This window comes from Gallus gallus, chromosome 7 (assembly GCF_016699485.2).
Source record: "Gallus gallus isolate bGalGal1 chromosome 7, bGalGal1.mat.broiler.GRCg7b, whole genome shotgun sequence".
NCBI classification, from domain to species: domain Eukaryota; kingdom Metazoa; phylum Chordata; class Aves; order Galliformes; family Phasianidae; genus Gallus; species Gallus gallus.
This window is the reverse complement of record NC_052538.1, coordinates 25918307-25936883: the sequence shown is the minus strand read 5'-3', so window position 1 is coordinate 25936883 and position 18577 is coordinate 25918307. Positions and strand designations below refer to the sequence as shown.

Here is an 18577-nt window from a genome sequence, read left to right as displayed (position 1 = left end):
ACGCCCCCGCGCCGCCGTGCTCTCGGCGCCGCCTTCGTAGCCCCGCCCCTCTCGCCGTGCGTCATCGAGCAGCGTAAGCGCGGATTGGGCGCCGCGGCGCACCTCCGGGAGGCCGCCCCGTGGGCTTCCACGAGCTGGGGAGGGGGGGGCGCTGTAGGCGCCGCCGGCACGCGGATATGCAAATGACCCCCTCCTCCTTCAGGGCAGCGCTCTGGTTGGTGGAGAGCGGCCGCGACCACACGGTCGGGAGGGGGGGGGGGGTGTCGGAGGGGTCGGGCTCAGTCACCCCTCGCCCCCCGTGGGGCGCCGCCTTGCGCGGGTCGCCGCCTGGGGCTGAGGGGGTGCTGGAGTTGCCGAGGTCTCTGGCCGAAGCCGTAGGCCTCGGGAGGCGGCGCGAGGGCTTCCTTCGTGTTTGTTCCCGTCCTAGGGGCTGGGCCCGCGCTTCCAGCTGACGGCGCGGGAGTTGGGCCCCGAGGACCCCCGCTGAAGTGCGCGGGCCCGTATGGTGCTGCGGGCCTTCCCGTGCCCCCATGGCCGCGGGCCCGGCGGCGGACCCCCGGGTGCTGTCCCTGGCCGCGCGGGTCGCTGAGGGCAGCGAGCGGGACGTGCCGGGGCTGCTGCTGAAGTTAAAGGGTAATCTGTTCCGCTTGTAAAGTAAAAAGGAGATGAGCGGCGAGGTGTGGGCGGCCCGGCCGCCTCCTTAGGTTCGGAAGGTTGGTTGGAGTGGCGGTGGCAGGGCTGGGAGTTCTGAGGTGATAACGTGGCTGTTCTGACAACACGTCGCTTGTGAAGGTAAAGGGAGGAAGTGGGCAGGGGCAGCTCCCCGCTGGCGCTCCGTGTAGGCCGGTGCTGATGGGGCTGTGTCGCTCCCAGACTCGTTTCTCCCTCATCCAGCGTGGCTGTGGCTGCCAGTAGATCTGTAAGCCTTAGATCTGTAAGCCTTAGCCCACAGCTCAGTCACAGCCCGGTGTGGCTCCCCTGCCCTGCCTCGCTGCCGTGCCTTTGCCACAGCCACTCCTCGTGGGAATGGCAAGAACAAGCCGGGCCCTGTTCTAAATCGGGCTGTAATTATAAAGGGAGCCATACGTCTGGCAGTGCCTGTGGCTTTCTCTGGCCTGGGACATTCCTACAAGTGGGCTACGTCCCAGATAGCGTTTGTTTTACATCTAAACGTACAGTGAGAAAATGGAAAGCTAAATTCAACTATCCTCCCAAGCGCCTCGTCGTCCAGCAAGCAGATTGTAGCTGTGTGAGTGGAAAGTGCTGATAAAATAGTTGGTTGCTGTTAGGGCTTTTAGAATTACCTTAAGAATACATATGCGTATTCCTCTTACATTTTGAAAAGAAAAAAACAAACCAACCATACAAATTGTACAGCAGAATCTTATGCTTCCCTTCACTTCCCTTCTTCCTATGCTTCCCCTCTCTCCTGCTTTCTTCCCACAGAAATTTTAAGCAGTGCTTCCTTGGGGCATGAGGAGTCCAAGAAAATTAAGCAAGACATATACTTTTATGATCTGATTCACTACTGCATGCTGGTCCTTAGACAAGATTGCTCTCGGCTGCATGGAGGCTGGGCTACTGCTGCCCAGCTTGCAGAGATAATAAGGTAAAAAAAAAAAAGTGCTAAGAAGTTTTTTTTTCTTGTTTTCTTTGTGGCTTTTCATCTTTCTCTCTTTCATTTGGAGCTATAATACGTTGGCTGCCATCCAGAACAAGGCTTGTTGTTCAGGAAAGGCCAGGGTTAAAGTGCAGGGAGCAGTCAAGAGCAGAGGGATCAGGCATAGCCTAATTGGCCCTGTTTAATTCATTCTCATTGTGTCTCATTGAACTGGGTAAACTTTTTGGTGGGAACAGTTTTTGCGTTGGGTTTACCTTTTTTTTGTGGTCAGTACTCGCCTGTGTCGCAGTTTTTACCAAGTAATTACTAAGTTTTAATTGCAGTTATTAGAAAAAAAACAGTCTATTTAGATTTGTTTTTTACGAAAATTTCAGCTTGATTGACTCTCAGCTTGACTTGGCTCCATTTAAGTGTCTATTTACATTTTAAATGTAACAGAGGACATTATTCTTACAGACTAGATAGCTTGATGTACTGCTGTTGTGAGAATGGCATAATGAAGTTTAATTCCTAGCTAGTAAATAAGCCAACTTAAAGCTCAAATCCCAGTGATCCAATCTCAATTTTTGATGTCAGGAAAAATAATGAGTTATAAATATTCCCCAAGTTGTACTTGATTTTGGCTTAACTAGGGAGTGAAATTCTAAGGCATGAAGCAATTAGGCAACCATCTCTTATTTATGTCATATCTGCAAAATGAATTCTTAATGCAGGGAATTTCTCTAAGAGATGCAAGATTTATTACCAGGGCTGCATGATGTTTACATCAACTCTTATAAGCTATTTTGGTTTGCAGAGAAAACTGAGATTTATTTTAGCTGTAAAAATGTCCTTTTGCAGCTAGATGAATCTGAGCTTCATGCTTAGAATGTGCTTTCACAGGGCTTAGGTAAGCAAAGCTGTATGTATGTGTGTTCGCAGAAAGCTAACAAAGATTAGATAAGATGTCAGGAAGCAAAATTCTTAAGAAGTTAGAAAGACATTTTTGTTGCACTTGCGTTGATGTGGAATACAGACTTGAAAAATTCCCAGCTGTAAAAATTGCAGTTCCTTGTAAATGACCATGTGTTTGTGGGGAGTGAAGTCAGGAAACTGAGATCTGAAGAACTGATCTGTAGCCCGCGTGTGTTCCTCAATTAGAGGAAAGCTGTAGGCAGATTCACAGAATTTTCTGTGGTAAAGTAAGAGCTGTTCGGTCTGTTTTTCGTCATATGATCTGCACCACCTTCATCATACTTTCTTTTCCCTTATCAAGTCTCTGTTTACCTTTGCTTCTTTTCCTTATGACCATCAGCACCTGTCCCTAACGCGGGGAACAAGTCTGAACAGAACCCTTGAAGGTAAAGGCAAAAGTGCCTTGGATACGTTTTAAACTGAGCCGTGCTATGAGAAGTGGTATTATACTTGGTGTCTCCAGCCTGCCAGTGATTACTGTTCCTTCTGAGGCAGCTATCTTGGAGCTAGTCACAGCAGTTAACCGTTGTTCAGTGTTGAATTGTCCCATTGCAGTGAAGCATTTCTTCTCTGATGACATGACATTCATTCAAAACTGTTCAAACAGGCCCTCGACTATTCAGGTTGATTTTTCTTTTCCCATTTCAGTCACTGTTGTGTGGGACTGGAGGTGAAAGAAGATCCTGAGGAATTTTACAAGAAATTTCTTCCTTCAGCTATAGACAGCCTGCTGCTCTTGGGAAGACGCCTGCAAGCGCGATTTATCCGAGCAGTCAAGGTATTTAACTTTCATAATCAAATGAGCAGAGAATCTCTGTAAGCTTTCTGAACCTATGTATTGCATAAGTAGGGTATTATTTTAGATATGCTGTAGTATGAAACATTATTTTCCAGAAATTAAAATATTTTTTTCTTTACGTAGCTTTGAGACTAAAATCTGTTATCATGGAGCACCCAGTCCATTACACACGCCAAAACAAATTGGTTACCATAGATTTAGGATCTGGTTACTGCTTTTCAGAAACTTTAGAGGGGTTTAGGGAGGATGTAATTGTATGTGAGACAGAAGAATTAGAGCAGTAAGATAGAAAAAAAAAAAAAAGCCTTAAAAAGCAGCATCCCAGTCCTGGTGGTGTCTTTTTAACTTGGCGTGTGATTAGTTCAGTCTTTGTAACTGCCTTATTCTCAGTGCTTCATTCAGCTTTACAATAAAAGAAAGTATGGTTTAGGAAGACTTAAGACTTTAGGTCAGATAGGTCAAAGTTTGTTTTGCCATAGAACTTCTAAAGTGAAAATGGCAAAAAAAAAAAAGAATTCCCCAAATGCCTGCTGCTTCTGAAGCAGCGTGTTGGGAACCCTAAAGGCAGGCTTCGTGTTTTAGCAGATGAGATCTCTTTCTTACATTGCTCTCCTCTGCAGAGAGGAAGGGTTTTGCCCAGTTACGCTTTTGAGGCATTCTGAGTGCCAGAACCAGCAAAAAAGTTTAATCATGGTAATTTAAATAACCAACCCAGTGGATTCTGACAGTTCCATTTATTCCTGTTTCTCCTTTGTATCTCATTTCTTGTCTCACTAACTTCTTGGCCTTACACAAAGTTTTCCTACAGCGTCTTGTTCTGGACAGTACATACGTAATCACTTCTCAGAAAGTATCAGTAGAGTGACGTATTTTCTGTTTGTTCAGTACTTTAGAAGTGCATTTAGTGCCTAAGAAGCAAGCTTCCTGAATGACATCCCAGGAGACTCCAGTCTTATCTGCAATATGTAATTTCCCCTACTCTTTCTTATTATGTCTCAGCCTGCATGCTACTTGAGTCATGCTTGTGGGCAAAGATTACTTCTGAATGCAAATGCAGTCTGTTTTATAGTTAGTAAGTTGGCTTTCAAATCTTGTGGTCTCGGAGGTGACCAGGCACCCAGATTTGATGCTTGCTCACTGGAACTTCAAAAATCCCTCTTTGCTGGTAGTTTATTCTGTCCTCACTCGCTTTCTGTACAAGTCTTTGAAGTAAGGGGAAGTACTAAAATAGCTTTCAGAAACTGATGCATTGCCAAGCAGCCAAAGATAGTATTATGCCTTAACTTCCTACTGCTATTTTGTATCTCCTGTTCAGTCAGTACCAAATACATAGTAAAACCATGACTAATGGCTGGGGCTTACTGTGCAGATCTAGGAAGTGATTTTGCAGAGTTTCGCTGAGGGAGGCTCAGTAATGTGGGAGGTAGCAGGCTAAGTGCTTTATAATAACATTTGTCACCAAATCACTTTGCTATCCACTCACTGAGAACTTTGATTTGCAGTGGCTGTGGATCGTACCTGGAATACAAACTCCAAATTGTGTGTGTGTTCCCATTAAAACTTAGATTCTTCCTGGCTATTGTGTCCAGTGCAGCATTATCACAAGCAAGCGTGTCTATATTCTGTTTAGGTAAACTGTTTGAACTTCAGCTCTAACAGTGGTTTGGTATTTGCTGCCAGCCCTCCAACGAGCAGTGCTTCTGAAGCCTCACTGTGACAGTTCACAGGAATATTGTGGATGGTTCCCTATATCTTTGGCTGTTTTGTACCCATTGTTTCCGTGCTATAATCTTAAACTATGCATTTACTACTTTGAGAATCAAATCTGTGATTCATTTGTATTAACCTGTCATTTATCTTCTCAGCCCTCCCATACTAGCATATACTTCTAAGAATTCAACAAGCCTTTCCTCTCCCTGTTACGAAGGTTTCAGGAGTGAATGCTTTATTCTAGTATGTTTAGACTTTGTTGATTGATCTCTGGCCTTGCAAGTTGTTTTTTTTGTGTTGCTTTTTTTTTTTTCTGCCTGGTTCCTGTGGTTTGACCTACCTAATTTGTGCAGTTGGTAGAGCTGCTTTCCAAATAGCTGAAGTATACAGGACTTCCTGCTATATTATGAGGTAGTAGGAAGATACATACACATGGTTTTTTTTTTTCTTCTCTCTTGTTTAGGATGAAGAAAAACAAGATTTTTTACGCTATTTCCAAACAGTAACTGATGCCATCTGCTGGCTGTTCGGTGGACATACTCAACTAACAGAGTGTGGTAAGGGAAAATGAACTCATAAAATACTTGGGTATTTTTTCAGATCAAATAGAGCTATCAAGAGACAGTCGAAAGCCAAACCCCACCTAGTGTTTAATTTGTGGTAGATGTTAATGCAGTCCATTAAAGTATTCCATTCAACAGGAACAGCAGTATTTAGGTTGTAGTATTTAGGTTGTCACTCAAGGAGAATACTGGAATTGTATTTGTAGTCTTTTAGAAACAAACAGTAAAAGTGTTGTCCTGAAATTTCCCTTTGTAATCTTGTACCTTTAAAAAAGCAGGTATTTTTCAGTGAGAAGGTACTTCAGAACTTCTTACTTGTCTTTAATTAATGAATGCAGAAATTTGACTGAAGTACATTCTGAGACCTAAAACAGGGGTCGAACTGAAAATGGGTTATTCAATTTGTTGCCATGCTAAGATTTTTTTTACAAGTATCTAACAAACTTTACTAGCACTTTTGACCAAAATAAAGTTTCAATTAAACCAGTGTTGAGCACATGGATATTTAGTTCATAGTGAAAAGCAGAATTTGGTTTTGTCTCTAACAGAAAGTAATAAATCAAAGATCATAAAATACATAGCTAAAAACATAAATGGACAGAGAAAGGTCTACACACGTAAACTGGAACTGGAATAAAGAGAAAAGATGGTGCTTCAGTGACATCAGTGGACTTGCATTAAATGAAGCTGGTTTAACAAACTGTTAAGGTTGAAGTGCTTATCTTCTCTGGATATTGTTGCCCCAGAGATAAAATTCCACTGGTGTAATGAGAAACTCGTGCTAGTGTAACATAAGAGGTTTTAAAGCTTTTGTTATATCTCAGTGCCAGTGCCTAAGGGATATCCAAGGGCAGAAAAACAGAGCTCAGCATGTTGGTTTCTTTTTTCCTTTATGTCGAAATAGTTCACTTATTCCAGTAAGCTTCAGTGTAAAAATTATAGAAGATGAAGTTTGTTCCAGAAAGCGTCTGGTTTTACTTGCTCTGGCTTATGTTTTATGATTCAGCTTATTTGTTTTATAGTATTTTAAAGTCTGTGATTCTGACTGTGTGATTTCTTGTCTGTTTGTTTGTTTGTTTTTCTTGCAGTGCTGCAAAATGATCACTTCCTGCAGCTGCTAATATCAGACAGCACTGAAACAGCAGTTACAACGATGTCTGTTTTACACAGTATTTTGGGGGTCAATAGGTTCGTTGTTCTTATGTTACTGATTTTCCCGAATCTTAAATTTCAAATTCAGTTCATTACTGCTTTGTAAAATAGAACTTTTCGTATACGAGAGCCATGCTGTGCTTTTTTTTCCTAGTCTTTGAAATAGAAATACCCAATATTTTATTTATCCCATTGTTAAAATGAGGGAATGGGAATGGGTTGAAATAGCAGTACTGCCTCTGCCACTGAGTCAGTGGCAGTGAGAAATGAGCTAGCAATACTTGCTTTCTCAGTTTAACTGGAATAAATGTGGGAGTATCAACTCATCACTGGAAAAAAAAGGAGCATAAAACAAACCTGACTCTTCAGTTCCATTTCCTTACACCCTGGATCAGATTGCTGGTCCAGTTACTTGAGTATGTTGGCCTGCTGAATACCTGAGGACATCTATAATAAGAATTCACTATCAAAAAGTTGATAGTTTGTAACTAACTCTCCATTTCTCTTCCCCTTCCCCTTTTGCTTTGTATATGTAAAGTTCTGTCTTGCTTCAGGTTGATGAAAAGATCCTGCACTCTGTATTGGATGAACTTGTTTATAAGCTTTCATCTTCCAGCAATCCTGTCATAGGAAACGCTGCCACAAAACTGCTATTGCTGATGGCAAAAGTTTGCAAGCAGCTCCTGGAGTTACTGGCAACTCGCTACAAAGGTTTGTGAATGTGTGGAACCAATCACTTGGCTTCTTTGCATCCGCCATAAAAATACAAAGGTAGAGGTTGGCCTATGCCATCTTGGTTCAGTAACAATCTAGTACAGGTGGAAACTGCAGTGCTGTTTTATTTTCCTTCTCTGTTCATTTTTGTTGTAATTTAAGGTGCTGCCCCTCTTAGATTTCTTTGCTTCTGTGTATCGAACACTTTGCATGTGGCACCTTGTCTCTTCTAACTGTAGTTTGCCCCTCAAGTAAAGCTTGATGGGCTTTACTTCTTTCTGAGTGATGTTCTGCATTTTTTTTTTCCTTTCCTGTGAAGGCTGCATATTGAGAGATCCTAGCAGCAGGGTGCCCATACTGCCTCAGTAAGAGCCACCTGTCACATACCTGCTAGTGTGCTGAACCTCACTACTTCAGAAGCAAGAAAGTTTTACTTAAAGCCAACTTCTGACCCTGGCTGTTATGAGTCTGATTATCTGATAAGTGTTGTTCTATTACTGAGGAGCTGACAGTCTTTTGATGTCCAAGTGATTAGAATGAACTCTTTCCAAGAATTCATTCTAGTAGTTAATCGTTTTATCTTGATGCCTTTAGATGAGGAAACGGAGCATGCATATAATTTGTTCTATGCACTTTGTTATTCAACGTGGTATCCCATTTAATGTTTCTGTCTCCAGCCTAGAGGGAACCCCTTTGACCTAGGCTGCCATGTCCATTGAGACTTAAGAAAGAGGATTTGATGTTTGCCAGATCTTTTATGTTCTGGTTATTACTGGTGATCAAAACTGCTTCTATGAGTCTGTCCTTTTAGGAGAAGAGCAATAAGAATTGAATATGTTAGACAAAAAGGTGCAATTCTCTTTTTTATAATATTGCTGACTACTTAATAGGTAGTACCAGCCAGATGAATTTCTGGATTTAACAGTCAGCTTTTCCACCTTATTGCATATAGAATTGAGAGGACTTCCTTGCAATGTGAAACAGACATGGCCAAGGCTGATATAATGTTGTGGATTCCTGTGGAGCTGTTGTGATGTTCTGGTCATCCCAGCAGCAGAATGCTGGCGTGTCTAAAAAGGTGTAAGTCTCCATCAAAGAATCATGCCTTGGGGGTTATAATCTATTTTGCTCAATATCAACAAAGTGCCTGTAACTTCACTTCATGGTGGTTCAAAGCTGTTGCCCGTATGAAGTACTTCAGTGTAAGATTTCTGTTGGTAGTGGCAACCTGCTGGAAATGAGGAAATCCCCCAAACCTCCCATCTCCAAAACTAGCATGGTCTTTACTTCAGGACTGCAAGAGGGCCTGGGTTTTTTTTATCTGCATGGGATGGCACATCTGAGAGGCATGCTTGTACAATGTGCCAGTAGTGGAAATTGCACGTGGCTGTGTAGTCTGTACAGAAATTGATGAATGAGTTATGTCAGACCTGCAGGACTTCTGTGAGGGATCTGCTTTGCGTAACCAGGCTATGTGAATATGTTCATAGCCAAGGATCTGAAGATAGAAGTTATTTAAATCTGCAGTTCTTCAGGAGGCTGTCCAAGCACATGTCTATTTCCTGTCTTCTTCCTTCCTTTTCCCTCCAACTCTCTGAAGTACTCTGAAGCTCTGGGGTTTGTCTGGTAGAGATGTAAAGAAACACATTATTGTGTATTGTGTGTTCTATGTGCAGCACAGGGAGTGCGTACAAGTGTACTTGTATCTGCTGTGTAACTGAAATGCTATTTAATGCCAGGGATTGGACACCTGGGTAGCCACAGTGAGATTATGCTGTACAAATAAGGCATGAAAGGATTCCAGTTATAACTAAATAGATTTTATTATGAAGAATATGAAAGCAGTGCTAATAAAACCTAGCACTTACGTAGTGCCTGCCATTCTTTTCGTACCTTACAATGCTATACCGATAAGACATTGGAAATACATTGCTAATTTAACTGCCAATTAACAGCACATATTCGGAGATATGTGAACTCAAAGATGATTGACCTCGTTCAATCTTCAGCCTCGTCTTCTTTGCACGTAGAATCAGATTTGATTTTTCTATTTGAAAAGTGTTTGAAATTGTGGAAAGAAAACTTTGCCTTTGCAGTATTGCATGGTTCTTCTCTCTTTCATAGGATTAAATGTGCTTTTAAGTAAACAGTGGACTGGCAAAGGATTTGACAGGGATCTCAGTCAACTTCTGGACTTGCTATACTTGGAACAATCCAGTGGAAAAGGGGAAATGCAGGTGCTGAATTTTAATGAGACTTTCCAATATGAATTTGTAGTTACGTGTGGTTCATATATACATAGGTTGAATTTACTACATTACTTTGAGCTTTTCAAAACCTGTGCTATTTTTTTTCCACTCTGCCAGTGTTTTTTTTTTTTTAAATTTCCAATTCACCCTATTTTTTTTTTTCTCTTTCATTGTTAAGATCCCAAGGAATTCCAGTTACTGAGGAATGGAAATTGAGAATGGCTTGAGAACCTGACTGCATAGTCACAATGCAGTGTGAAGTTTTATATAATCATAGGGAAGAAGATAATTTTTGCTAACTGTAAAACAAAAATAATTGTATCTGCTTGTTTTGCATCAGTATTATAAATGTAGATTTCTGAATTCTTGGGAGCATTCAGATAGGATTAAGAGTCGTATAGCGAAAATGTTCAGTGAGGACATTGTCTGGGCTGTGTTTCCAATGAAAAGAGCAAAGGTGCATTTTATGAGCTTACCAAAATTTTATATGCGGGGTTTTCAGACAGAGTTCTTCAAAGGAAATCAGAGTTGTGTTTGCACTTGAAATATCAAGTGGTTCAGATACTTCCAATTTAAAAATTGCTGCTATCAGTTATGTGGCTAATACGTATCTGTGCTGTGGATTCATTTATTTACCAAAGAGAGCATTGATCCAGATGATCAGGTTAGCTGCCTTTGGATTAAATACAAGTTTTGTGATAATAATTGTCTAAGACCTTAACTGCCCCCCACTGTTATAAATACTGTGCATTTCGGAACGTTGGAAAACTGATAAGGTTTGACCAAATGCTGAGATTGTTCCAAATATGCAAACAGTAATAATGTGATTTTATATGCAAAGAAAACATTCTGCTATTTTATGCATTTCAGAGACAGCAGCAGGCAGCTTGTGTAATTCAGGCAACGTGGAAGGGATTTCAGACAAGAAAAAGACTGAAAAAACTGCCTCAAGCAGTGACAGCTTTGCAGAGAAGCTTCAGGTAAACAGCATTGCTTTGTTAAAAGTGCTGGAGAATAGTGCGATAGGACTTGTTTGTGTTTAGTTTGGTGTTTCTCACATCACAGAATCTCAAGAAAAATTTAGGTCGTATCAAGCAACTCCTTGCTAAATGCAGGGCCAACCTTAAAACAGGATCTGTCTGCTCAGGGCTGTATGCAGTGGTGGAGGTCTCCAAGGATGCAGACCCACCATCTCACTCAGTCCCTGTCTTGGTGCTGCATGATTCACGTTCCATTAGAGTTCTTCCATTAGGTTTAGTACGAATGTTCCTTGCTGCAGCTCCTTTCCACTAACTCTTGTCCTTTTTCAGTACACCTGTAAGAATGTGGCTGTATCTTCTCTACAGATAGCAAAAGACAGAGATTAGATTCCCTTAACATTTACCATATGCTCTGTACCATTATCTTTCCAGTTAGTCAATGTTTGTCTTCTGCTGGGTGACCCACTAACGTATGGGCAGTATTACAGATGTGCCCTCCAGAATGCTTCAGTAAAGCTGTGTAAATAATTTTTTTGACCTGTTGTCTCTGCTTTTGCAAGTGCAGCACACTGTGCAGCTAGTCTTTGTTACTGCAAGGGCACGCTGCTGGCTCGTGTTCAGTTTGTAATCCACTACGATCCCCAGGTTCTTTTCAGTGGAGCTGCTGTCCAGGTAATCAGGGCCCAACCTGTATGATTCATGAGGTTATTTAGTCCCAAGTGTAGGACTTCCCATTTGAATTTAATGTGGTTTCTACTGACCCATTTTCTGTGTCTGTGGAGTTTCCTTTGAGTGCCAGCCCTGCCCTGTAGTGCATGGGAGACTGATGACAGCCTTGCTAAAGTCCAGGTAAATGACACCCAGTGCTCTCTCCTCATCCACAAAGCCAGTCACCACAGAAGGCCATCAGGCTGGTCACACATGATTTGTCTGCGATAAACTTTAGATGGCTGTTCCTATTTGCTTCCTGTGCTTGGAAATGTGTAGCTTTCCCAAGGGTTTGTTTCTGTATCCCAGGGAGTGTTCTTGGATTGACCCAGAGGTCCTCCATCTGAAAGATGCCTTTTTTCCTGTCAGCTGTATTTTCTCAAACATAGAAGTAATGTAATGCCAATATGAGCTATTCCACTGCAGATTCTTTTAGCAAAAACATCCAAACAATGTGCCTTTCCAGCAGAACCAAATTGCTACTTCTGGTGCCAAAAGCTCCAACTGTCCCTTTCCCAGCTGCCAAAATTCTTCTCCATGAAAAAAAAGCCTTAGCTCTGTGATGCCTCTGTGTAAAAAATGTATAGCATATGGAAAACTGAAAGCGCGGGACACTCTAGCATTGGATTGCACTAAACAGCATTAGAGGATGAAGTACTGGTGGCAGAACAGTTAACTGCTTCACAGTTAACTCTTTAAAACTTCCATCATAAAGTAAATATGTCCTGAAGCCCTGATGGGATCAGGTGTAGCAGGATAAAGCAGAAAAGAGAGGGTGGCCAGGCTGCAGGCAATCAGCCAGCTGCTTAACTTTCTTGTGTCATGTTCTCAGTATTGCAAGCATTAGCACATGCATCTTAAATAAGCAGTTCTTGAATCATTTAAATTGACTTTTAAATGTGCTTGCTTGTTTAAGAAGAATAGAAAGAATTTTATTCTTTGAGAAGAATAAAAATGTATTAATATTTTTAGTCGTGTGGTCATGGCCCAGTCAGTCCCAGTGCACTAAGTACAATGCAGTGACTATCCAGCTCCAGTACTTGTTTTTTTCTGTCTAGGTCAAAGCTCCACTTAGAGTTATGCCACAAAATCAAAATAATCTTTGGAATATTGTGAGCATTATTTTAGAGAAGCTTTCAAGTGGCCTTTGGAATTTTTAACAGTCAGGGTTTGGTTATTCATGGCTTTATTTTAGACCAAGCGTGGTTCCATACTGCTGAGGCTGAAACTCCAAATCTGGCTCACCTGCAGCTGCAGTGGAAGGTCTTAAACTCTACAAGTTACAGACTTCTGAAACTCTGTGGTTTCACAAATGTCTGCTCAGTGAATATTAAAGCTTGCAGTCTTTCCGTGACTATGTAACTAATCATAGAACTGTTAAAATGGCAATCATTTGTATTAATCACTTATCACGTGTATGTGTGTGAATGTAGATGTACACGTAGGCGATCAGAGGGAGGTTAATCCATGCTATGAACTGCTGAAGAAAGCTTGGATCTTTGTGTATGTTGCAATTCTGTTGATACGCATTTCCCTGTTAGTGTCCTCTTGTACAAACAAATGTGGCTTATTACTGGGAGAAATGGAAAATGAAGAAGAATGTGTGTTTTACAGACTACTTGGGAAGTAAACATTTACATAGTTGACTAATACTATTGTCAGCTTCACAGATGCATATCTGAGATGTTCATAAAACATTCTTGTAGTCCACTTTGTGGAGCTCATAAAAGTTTCTAGGGAAAAGTACTGATAGTTTTATTAGGGAAATGTCATCAAAAGTCCCGTTTCACCCTGTGACTTCATTCAGCTTACAAGTATTGTATGTGCCTTCTTAGATTAAAAATGCAAAAGTTTGGAGCTCTCATTTACACCAATGTGTGGGCTGAAAACCTTGAGCCCATTCCAGTGTTATTGTATATATCATTATCTGTCTCTGTAGGTGGATATGTGGGCACGCTTAGAGTCTGCATTACTGTCATAAGAGGATTATAGTCTCTTAGATCACGGTGTTTATCAGTTAGAGCCAGATCTTTAAATCCAGAGCATAATAGCTTCCATCTTATCTTTTCCCATGAAGTTACAGTGACTGAGGAGAAACTATAGTTGGTGGAAAAATTATGATTAATGTTATACTAGCGATGAGGAAGCATGCTGTTATTTCAGTGGTACTGTGAGTCTAAAGGTATGTGACATGCAGCGATACCAAAATTACTGGGCACTGGTACTTGCCTGCTGCCTTTTTCTCCCCTCCTCCTCACCCTGTATGCTTATATTGTATTTGTGCCCTTTTCCCATTGCCTCTTTCATTGTCCCTAGCGAAGTGCTAGAGGAGAGCAGAACTCCCAGCTGTGGGTCCAGCAGAGGCACTCAGGCCCTAAGCAGGCTAGTGATCTCTGCAATAGGAAAGGGAGTTGCATCATTACCTCATCATGGGTGCAACTCTTAATCCTGAGTGTTGAACTGCTAATGAGGTTGTCAGGTCTACTGGAACAAGAGAGGGGAGAGAGGGGGAGTCCTAGCTCATAGCTCCTCCAGCTTCACTGAGACTGTGTCCAAGTGATCTCAGTAATTATTGGTATAGATATGTGAGTGTATTTAGCATTAATACATTAGTCTGCATATTGTTAGCTATAACACTTAGGAGCCAGTCACAGAGTTTTTGCTTATCTGATTTGTGAAACATTTACTGGGGCATTCCCAATGCCAAGCACAGCAGGACAACATCCAAACATCAAATTACAACAACCAGTACAGATGAAGAATTTGCAAGAAGATTATTTCTTACTCTTCTGTTAACAAAATCGATGGAGAAAATGTGTCAGTGTGTATTTCCCGGAGAAAAAGTCCTTCAAGATTTAAAAAGTGAACCTTAACGACCAACATTCTGATCTACTTTAGCAGCCTGTACAAAAAAATAGTACATACAATGGAAAGCAGGTGCCATGCATGCTGATGGTTGCACTGGAAAAGATACATACCGTAGCAGTTGCCTGGTGTTGCTTTAACTTTTCCCCAGATGATGGAAGCAAAACAGTTGTTTTAGTTCACTCTAGTTGTGAATGTCCCATGTGAAGTATTACTCTCTTTAGTGTGCTTAGAGCTATAACCTAAGTAAAAATATATCTTCTGATTTGATAGCAAATTGAATTTCTGGCTCACGTTTTTCCTGCTCACAGGTAGTGTGGTAATTTGTTAGTTTGATTTGTTAGGTGATATCTTGCTGCTTGGTGTAGTCCTGCGGCCGGTGGCTGGCTTGGCAGCTGCTGGGCCATTCAATGTAGACAGAGATTCTTTTAAGAAACGTACAACTTGAGCTAATTGTTGATGCATTTGTGTATCGCAGGGCTAAACGGGAACGGGAGCTTCAGCTTTTGAAAAAACAGAAGGAAGAGGAGGGCCTAAAACTGCAAATGCAACTTCAGAGACAGAGGGCCATGAGACTCTTCCATGAAAGACAGCTGGCCTTACTGGAAATAATCCATCCCAGTATGATTTACATTAAAGTGTTTCAGAAGATTAAACTGTCTGGGTCTCTTTAAGACCTTTTTCCTCAACTGTATGTCCTAATCTCGCATGTCTGTTTGCACTGTACTATTACCATCTCTTTTCCTGACCTGATTACCTGACCAAGAAGGTGCTAATTCTTCAAGGGCTCAGTAACTACTGATTGAGAAATGCTGCCTTTGGAATGGTACAGGAGAAAAGGAGGCCCTTTCTACGTAAAGCTCCATGGCACCTACAAGTCTTCTCTGAGAAATGGCTTGCAGTTAGTGGGCTTTTGAGGAGAGCTATTTAACTGATAGTACCCAAGCTTTTTGATATCATCTAGTTTTTAAGGATTAAAAGTGTAAATTTCTGGTAGATCTCAACCCACATTCTTATAACTGGATTTTTCTCACATTGGTAGGTCAGATAAATAAGCACATGCAGGAAATGGAGGTGAAATCAGCATTAACTATCCAGAGATTTTGGCGAGGGTATAGAGCAAGAAAACTTTTTCATCAACAGAAACAATCTCTTAAGGAGTATAAAGCAGCTGTCATCATTCAGAGAGCAGTAAGTGCATAAACTTTGCTCTAAAATTACATAGGACTGACTGCAGTATTTTGCTGCCTCCCAAAAAGATTTGTTTATTTACTTAATGTTGCTATAGCTATAACTTATTCAAAAAATATGCAGAGGATGATAATCTGTAGCTATGAGTTGTGTAGAGAGGTTGAACCTTGCATGAGATAAAAAGGGTGATACGATCTTCTAACTAAAATATGAGCTACTGCTTTGAAACCAAAGGCTGGAACTTTTGCTACGCCACAGGTAAGTTGATCAGTTATTACAAGTGTTCTAACATTATTTAGGATTCATGCTGACCATTTTATGTTGCCTTTTTGGTGTTATAGCTGAAGTTATGTTTTAAGGAGTGCAGCGTTAGGGCATTTTTCTGTCACTGATTTATTGCAAGGTGAGACAAACTGTGTCTATGATTCTCATATTTTCATGTGTTCTTTTCAAAGGCTTGTAAGTTCTTGGAAAAACGAAGAAGAAAGAGAACTCTTTCTTCCTGGAAAGGTCCCAAAGGGCTGACTGATGAGCAGAGAGTAGCTTTACAGCAGAAGGTGGATGACTACATCAAATTGCATCCGGTCTGTTTTAGTCATTTCATAATTCTCATTAATGATGCAACGTAAAATTCTGTAGGGATGAGGTATATTCATAAATTTTGATCAAGATAATCCATGTGAGATCTGCCTATATTAACCCTGCTTGTTTGAGAGCAAGGTGCTTAAATATTGGGGATTTAAACTATTAACTGAATAAAAAAAGGTCAAAACAAACTGTAATTGGAAAATTACATATACTTGGTAGATAGGTTTGGAGAGAGCTCCAGAGGAAGTAAAATGATTAAGTTAACAATTAAGAACAGCATTTGTATTCCTTGTTTGGACATTAATCTGCCCCCAGCGGATTAATGGATCTTCATGGTAACAAACTTCTGTTTTCCTCCAGGCTTCCCAAATGTCAGAAGAAATGAGTAAAGAATTACATATGCAGGCCCAGGAAAAGCTGGCACAGTTCCTGCTGAGAAGCAGGCTGGATCAGAGAGCAGCACAGCGGAGAGAGACGTTACTGGCTCAGGTCAACACTGATGTGGAGCTGCTAATGAGTACGTGACTGCTCTGGCCATAGTTTTAATTAGCATTTGGATTAAACTAATTTAGAAAGAAAATTAAAGGGAACAGTCTTATTTAAAAACTGAAATAGCTTTCTTCCTTTGCCATACGTCTTATGTTGTGATTTTGAGGCCTTGTTAGAAATTATCCAGGTATTGCTGTAAATATATCTGCTTTTCAAGGAGCTGCTTATTTTTATGCTGGAAGTCTTTCTGATGTACTCACAACAAAAGCAGTGGCCCCTGTAAAAGGCATAAATGTTTTTAAGTGTATCTTACACAACCTCTTCCTCTATGGTGGTTTTTTGTTGTTGTTGTTGTTGTTGTTCTGTTTTCTTGTTTTCTTCAGACAAAGAGGGAAATCTTTGAGCTGTAAATTTTGAGGCATGTCTTCATTTCGTCTGGCCTGCCTTTATTTGAAACAGAATTCACTGCTGTGCTATCTAAATTTCACATGGCTTGGATTGAAAACAAGAATAGCAAACTGCAGCCAGCAGAGAGCACCCAAGCAGGACAAAATTCAGCAAGTTACTGAAATTCCATTACTTAGTCTGTCACATGGTGTGCCACTGCAGCTCAGTGCTGCCTGAATGGGCAAATCAACAGCACGCTTACATTGTGCTGGGGCCCCCAGGCAGTGAATACGCAGTGCTGCTGCGGTGGAAGCACGATGCTGATATCACCCTGTGCCAGGAGTGCTGATCCAGCATCAGTGACCAGGAGCTCTTCTTAGGTCACGGTTTCAAGGGAATTCGGTTTGGTGGATACCACCACTATCACTGTTACCCTCTCCCTGTTCTCTATATGCTTTTTGAGTTAGTTTTAATTTGGATTACTTCTCCAATCTGGCTATCTTATCACATAGCAATAGAATTGTAATGTCAGCAGGGGGAAATGAGTGACCTAGGACAGTAGCAGGTGAGAGAGTAGTGATCTCTATTGTTTTGTTTGAAATACTCATAAAACTGCAGCATAAGAAACAAAATACAGAAACCTGTTTCTCCTTGTTCTCACAGATGCTCCGCAGCTAGCAGAGAGCACAGAAAAAGATCTTGCTGTTTTCATGAGTCGATCAGTCCCTGTAGCTACCAAGGCCAAAGAGTCCCACAATGCTATGCTGAAATACGCTCGCTGGCCATGGTGGAAGAAGCTTGGAGATGAGTTTGAAGAGGATGATGTCATTCCTGATGACACCCTGAATGCAGAACTTGGAAGTCTGTTTATTGGTGGAAGGAAATCCTTATAGCTATTGGTGGAAGCTAATCTATTTGCAGGAAGAAGAATCTGTTACTCGTTTAGCCGGGCTCATACCTTGCACTATGCATTACTTGTATGTGTTTTTAAGGAAGCAAAATACTTGAATTCTAAGACAAAGCACTGAAAAAGAACAAGGTTTTATTTTACTTACCTTATTAAGAATCTTTCTGTGCATCAGCAGTAAAATTTTGACTGTGCTAATACCAAAAGGATTTAAATACTGTAGTTGCTAGTAAGGATATTTTCTAACTGTTACAAAAAGGATTTAAATATTGTAGTTGTAAATACAGATATTTTGTAACTTATATAACTTTGATTGTATATAACCTTTGCATTTTCACATATTACTTGCACTCAGATGCATAAAGAATTATTCCCTTGTAAAAGCCTGGGCTGATGTGCTTTGAGGTGAAGGTGGATTCAGAACAAATCAAGACGTGAGTAAGAACTCAGGCAAGTAGGCAGCAGGCTGGCTGTTTCCAGCAGGGTAGAACAGCTAACTCTGGTCAGCACAGGCAAAGCTTGGACTGAGGAGTCTCCACTTCTTGCTTAGAAACAAATGAAAAAGCAAGAGGATGAAAGATTTTGTTAGAATGCATGTATTTCCCTTTAAAAGCACGCAGTTCCTTGCACAGCCAGTGCACTGTATTGTAACATGGTCACAGTCCAAACTGTTAAATGGGATCAATAGTGTCAGCGTGGC

The 18577-nt window shown here is 41.1% G+C and overlaps 1 protein-coding gene across 2 annotated transcripts; it reads left to right on the top strand.

The window, feature by feature from the left end:
* The first annotated feature begins 162 nt into the window (after nt 1-162).
* IQCB1 (IQ motif containing B1) lies at nt 163-18260 on the top strand. Of its 2 annotated transcripts, none has more exons than XM_040704373.2 (13): nt 163-214; nt 1447-1609; nt 3224-3353; nt 5548-5641; nt 6736-6835; nt 7338-7510; nt 9638-9750; nt 10633-10742; nt 14794-14936; nt 15358-15506; nt 15962-16090; nt 16455-16611; nt 17634-18260. In XM_040704373.2, exons 2-13 carry the CDS (start codon nt 1533-1535, stop codon nt 17861-17863), a joined length of 1605 nt encoding a protein of 534 aa, XP_040560307.1. In that variant the 5' UTR covers nt 163-214; nt 1447-1532; the 3' UTR covers nt 17864-18260. The 2 variants fall into 2 exon arrangements, with proteins under 2 accessions (XP_040560307.1, XP_422091.5); XM_422091.8 differs by lacking the exon at nt 163-214 and adding an exon at nt 421-633.
* Nucleotides 18261-18577: the final 317 nt, after the last annotated feature.

Excerpts from the sequence above, each read along its gene's own strand:
- IQCB1 (XM_422091.8), top strand. The coding sequence starts at position 531 with ATGGCCGCGGGCCCGGCGGCGGACCCCCGGGTGCTGTCCCTGGCCGCG. Across the intron at positions 9,751-10,632 it reads GTGGAAAAGGGGAAATGCAG|AGACAGCAGCAGGCAGCTTG; the intron begins GTGCTGAATTTT and ends TATGCATTTCAG. Across the intron at positions 16,091-16,454 it reads ACTACATCAAATTGCATCCG|GCTTCCCAAATGTCAGAAGA; the intron begins GTCTGTTTTAGT and ends GTTTTCCTCCAG.